General features: G+C 46.1%; 1 protein-coding gene across 3 annotated transcripts in view; it reads left to right on the top strand.

Annotated features, from left to right (window-relative positions):
- Trappc9 (trafficking protein particle complex 9) overlaps positions 1-5,717 on the top strand; it is a 481,588-nt gene that overhangs the window by 330,362 nt on the left and 145,509 nt on the right. For all 3 annotated transcript variants that reach the window (XM_029469729.1, XM_021182812.2, XM_029469728.1), the window contains one exon: positions 4,045-4,155. In XM_029469729.1, coding sequence (XP_029325589.1) covers positions 4,045-4,155 — 111 coding nt within the window. The remainder of the gene's footprint in view (positions 1-4,044; positions 4,156-5,717) is intronic.

Raw genomic sequence — 5,717 nt, 5'->3', positions numbered from 1 at the left:
GGTACGCAGCTTCAGCTAATCAGGGCAGCAGGAGCATATCTCCACCAAAATGGCTTCGCCAGTAACCTGGTACACCTGCGCAGCTCTCACGATGTTTGTGGTTTATATGAGGAAGTCAGGTGCAAGTCATACGACTTAGCTGCAGTCCCTGGCGCCTTTTTGGGACTGCTGCCACATCTGCTCCCCACAACAGAACAAAGAAATATTTGCCCCCCCCCAAGTCTATTTTATTGAATGGTGTTGCATAGAGAAACACCAGTGAACCAGGAACAGATCCCAAACTCCTACCTTAGGGTGATCTCTCATGGAAGCTGTGTCCCTAAAGCAACCTGCACAGCTTGCTGACAGAAGAGTTTTACCTCTAAGGAATTTGTTACTTATTTACAACCTTGAGGAGAAGCCTTGGGAGTCTTGGAACAGTCTGGGCTTCCTGGGCTTAGTAAGTTGGATTGTCCCTGTCCTTCCTGTAGGAGTGCCTGAATGGATGTTTGGATTCTGAGGAAACAGCCACACTATACTTAGCCACTTAGTATTCTTTTAAGGTCGTGCTTTCCTGTGCATATATAGCCATGTGTCATGTGGCCCAGGGCTTTTCTGGAATCTTCCTCACAGAACAAAAGCATTACTTTTCTGTTGGACCTCCAGTTCCCAGCTAGTGAGCATGCCCTGGGATGTCTTCCACCATTTATGTTTTGGGAGATTTCTTGAAAGCTAGCAAACTGACTAGCACTTTCCAGCATCCTCCTCTTCGTTGTTTTGTATGTTCTTGGCACTTTTCTTTCTTTTTTATTTTTTAATACGAAATTAAAATCTTGACTCTAGCTGCATATGTATCAAAAGATGGCCTAATCGGCCATCACTGAAAAGAGAGGTCCATTGGACATGCAAACTTTATATGCCCCAGTACAGGGGAACACCAGGGCCAAAAAGTGGGAGTGGGTGGGTAGGGGAGTGTGGGGAAGGGTATGGGGGACTTTTGGGATAGCATTGGAAATGTAATTGAGGAAAATACCTAATAAAAATATTAAAAAATACCATACCAGATTTTACTAACACTAAAACTTTATCGTCCCCCTTTTATTAAGGTGCATTAAATACATAGAAATAAGGAGAGTTGTAACTTCTTTTAAAATAAGGTCTTATCTTTAAGCATGAAATATCTCTTTATTCATTTGACTTCTTTACTAATTGTTCCACAAAACTTAAATAGTTTATGTAAATGTCTTATACACATTTATTACATCTATTCCTAAGTGCCTTCTGGGCTGCATTGCATTTACAAATTCACATTCTTAACTATTTTTCCTTGAAATAGTACCAATAATATGAGGCTTTATTCTGCAACCTTTTCGAATCTGTTGCTTTTAACTTCCTGGAAAAGAGTGTTTTCATGTTTTAATCCCCTCTTCCTGTACTCTCTCCTCAATTCAACTTGCAAGAAAACAGAGCTCCTGCTTTCTCCTTCACTTCCCTCTCTCAGCTGTGTGCATACAGTCAGAGCTGACCTGCAGGGGACACTCCTAAGTCTGCTAGAAGACTCAGTCGATAAGTTGGTGAATGTATGCCATCTGGTAGCCTGGGTTTGTCTTAGCCATTTTCCCACCTTGGTCACAGACCCAAATCTGCTACTTTCTGTGCAAGCTCATCTGCATCCAAAGGCTTGCTCTGACTTCATTTCTTCTGGAAAGGACTTCTTAGGCTTCCCTTCTCTTCAGAAAGGTGACTCCAGAAAAGCAAAAGAAAACCAAGACTTGAACAAGAATGAAAAGTAAACTGTGTGTCCCGACAGCTCATAAAGAAAATCAGCCCCAGCAATGTGGAAGACACACGAGTAAAATGATATTACGGCAGGTCCAGACTACCACAGTCTGGAACGGGACTTCATTTATGAATAACAGATAGAAAACCAAGATCCACCCATATATCGTCACATCAACAGGAGCAAGAGAAGCAATAGCCCAGCCACCCCACACAGACGATGACTCAGAACTGGAGTGCAGCAACCATTGTGTATTTGTGCCCCGTTCTTATGCAGCCTTCTGGGTAGTGTGCTCTGCAAGTGAAAACAATCTCTTTTCTAGGCTTTAAAAACTGCTCCTCCTAATGCTTTATGAGTTTCTACATTGATGAAAGATTTTTTGCTGTGATTAATGATTTCATGAAGTTATGACAAAGGCAGGCCAGATCTTCATTCCTAGACTCTTTTTTTGCCTAGGAGTCAAAGAAGAGTCTGTTTAGAGATAGCTGTCTGAGCATCCTCTAATGCCAGCACCCCTAGGGAAGACACCCTTGCTCCAAAGCTCCAGAAAGCTCCAGAACCAATAATGTGAGGGTACCTTCTGAAGACCTCTGACACTGTATTGGCACCATCTGTACCATGGATGGTCACGCCATGCCTCTGCCTCCCTTCCTTGAGAGGCCAAGTGTGTACACGTGCTTTCTGACACTCCCTGGCCTTTGACAGTGCCTTCTTCTCTCTCTCTCTCTCTCTCTCTCTCTCTCTCTCTCTCTCTCTCTCTCTCTCTCTCTGTGTGTGTGTGTGTGTGTGAACCCTAATGTGTTTTCACAAGCCCCTATGTATATGACTACTTCTCTCAAAGGAACAGAGAACAGATATGCCAAGGGAGCCTACCAACTGTGAAGGCAAAATTTGAGCTTGGTGCCTGGAGACTCAGCAACCATGCCAGCCCGGCTAGCTAGCCTCTTCTCCCCTGCACCTCCTTCCCACAAGTGTCAGGACACAAAGGCAAAATCTCATAAATCTCTCTATTCCTTTGGCTTGGCTTTGCAAATAACCAACAGAGCCTTCTCTGCTGCCTGGGGACACACTAGAGAAGTCAGACGTCTCCTAGGACGTCATGTTTTGATTCCACACAGTGCGAGAGATGACCCCCTCCCCCCCCCCCCAGCAACTTTTTGTCTCTGCCTCTCGCCCTTACTTCTAAGCCAAACAATTCCTCCTGCTTCTCCAAGGCTGGCACAGGCTGCCCTCTTACTCTGCTCTTGCAGTGGACATGGCTGTCCTCAACAGGTATTGATTTCCTGTCATGTGCTCACCATGACACCTGGTATCTGGGAGGCTGTATTAGTTTTAGGCAAGCACTCGATTGTAATGGAAACTTGACTGTAGTGACCAACACAAATGAAGCATGGGGCTGTTGGTACTTTTAAAATATTTGAGCCATGTAGCTGATAAGTCCATATGGAGGAGGCTGTGGGGGTTGGACACTGCTGCTCTAGGAGGTGCCTGGTTTTCCAGCTCCTTCTAGCCTTAGCTCTGCCACCCAGAGTCTATGGCTTTACTCTCATCTCTGAATGATGGCTGGGCTTCAAGTCCTCCTGCTCATCCCAAGGAGGAAAGAAGGGAAGCCAGGGAGACTGAAGGCTGGAAGCCTCCTTATCCTGGCTCTGTTATTTGGGGTCTGAGAAGCTCATTGGATGAGATGCTGATTTTGGGCACATCCCTTGCTCTAAGGAGCCTTTGGAAGTTGAACATTTTACCCCCTACTCTGCAGGAAGCAAAGGGAGGGGAGGCTTCCTATGCCTGGTGAATTAGCTAGCTTTGCATTATCTGCCACAGCTCTGAAGAGGAGTACTGGGGAGTCCCTGACTATGAAGCTTAAAGAGAATTCAGCACTAACGCATGGGGCCCAGGTTCTTCACATTCTAGTACCCAGTCCGTTTGCTCAATCTTGGGTAGCTGAAGATTTCCTCATTTGGGCATGGCCTTTATTGAGTGACACTGTATACAATGTGTATAGATGATCTTAAGGGCCAGCTGCTCACCATTTGCGGAGGCATGGAGAACTGAGGTACTTCCCAAGGTCATTCAGTTCATAAAGAGTGTGACCAAGTTCTTAGCACCTGTCCAGAGGCTCTGGCATTGTTATAAACCACACCTCTGCACATCTTCAAATAGTGGGAAGTCCCTGGAGAGAAGGAAATACTTTGGAAGTTGAACATTTTACCCCCTACTCTGAAATGGCAAAGTTGCCTCTCTTTGCTGCTGGAGCATTCTGAACTTCCCTCTGTCTTTCTGCACAGCACCCGGCAGTGCCACTTGCTCCTTGATGTCTTCAACTCCACAGAGCACGAGCTGACAGTCTGCGCCAGGAACAACTCTGAACTTGTCCTGCATGCCAGTGAGTGCCAGCGGTAAGTGTCCTGCAGAGGCAGAGGAGTAACTCCAGGACCCACATGGGCAGAGCTTGGTAAGACGCAGTCTCCTTACTCTCTGCTGGGCCTCTCCCCACACCAAGAGCCCCTTCCTTCAAGTCCAGAGTGTAGATGGACTGCCGATGGGATAGTATTTTTATTTTTTAAGTAAAAATGTGTGAGGCACTAGGTTTAAAAACAACCAACCAGCAGGCCTGTGTCTCAGATCTAAGCTTTCCCTGTGTTTGCTCTAGATTTCTTTATCTATCCCTGTCTCTGTCTTATTTTAAAGAGTAAACTTTTCCCCCCAAATAGCTGACATTGGTGTTATTAGTCAGTAGGGAAATACAAATGCAAAAATCCCAGGGTGAATTTTTGTGCGCACCCATCAGAAGCAGGGAGATGAAAAGACCCAGAGGGAGCACTGGGGAGGATACGAAGTACCTAGAACCCTCACACGGGCATGAGAGAAGCTACCGCAGCCACTGGGGACAAAGTCACAGCACTTCCTTATAATGCCATACACACCCTTGCTCCTGTCCCTGCTCTTAGTTATCCCTTAGTTATCACTGTCCACCCCACCCCAATACCCGCACTGAGCTACCCAGCCCAGAAGCTGCAAAGATGAACTCCAGGTTCATCAAGAGACCTGGCCTCATGTAAGATGGAGAATGATTGAAGAAAGCACCCATTGTCAACCCTGAGCTGCCACATACACGTGCCACGCCCTACTTGTGTACCCACACACATGTGAACATGAACACACACTTGCCACATGCATACACTTGCCACATGCATACATTTGCAAAACAATAACTAAACAAATAAACGAACGAAGGGGCTGGAGAGATGGCTCATAGGTAAAGTACTTGCTATGTAAGTACAGTGATCTGAGTTTGGATCCCCAGAGTCCACATAGAAGGCAGGCATGATGGCACACACTTGTAATCCCAGGGCTGGTGGGAGTGCAGAGAGGTAGAGACAGGCTCATCTCGAAGATTCACCAGCCAGTCTAACTCAAAACAGAAAGGTCCAAGTTTAGGGAGAGACCCAGTCTCAATGACAAAGGTAGACGGCCATAAGGGAAAACACCGGAAGTTGACTTCTGGCCTTCGCACGTGCATCACAGGCAAAACTGTACCCAGGCATATAAGCCTGTGCACACAACCATGCACACATGTAAGAGAAAGTAAAATAGTTTTAAAAATCAAAACATAGTCACCAAAAGAGTTATACAGGGCTGCTCCTAAGCCCCACCCCCTCCGTAAAACAAAGCAAAGCAGAACACAACAGGGGTTTGATACATCCCACAGAAGAATGGATAAACAGCTGGTAGAGGTTTTTTTTTTTTTTTCACAAGGGGGACTCTGAGGCCAGAGGGGCGGACAGTGATGCGCCAAACTTAAACTATGCTCACTTTCAGTTTTATATTTGAAAATTCTCAAGAGGAAATGTTAGGATAAGTAAGCCACAAAAAGAAGAGTTAAGCAGTATCCATATCACCACCACCAGCAGCAGCAGCACCATCCTCCCCCCCTTCCCCTCCCCTCCCCTCCCCTCCC

Source organism: Mus caroli, chromosome 15, assembly GCF_900094665.2.
Source record: "Mus caroli chromosome 15, CAROLI_EIJ_v1.1, whole genome shotgun sequence".
Classification (NCBI taxonomy): Eukaryota; Metazoa; Chordata; class Mammalia; order Rodentia; family Muridae; genus Mus; species Mus caroli.
This window is presented reverse-complemented; position numbering and strand designations above follow the sequence as displayed.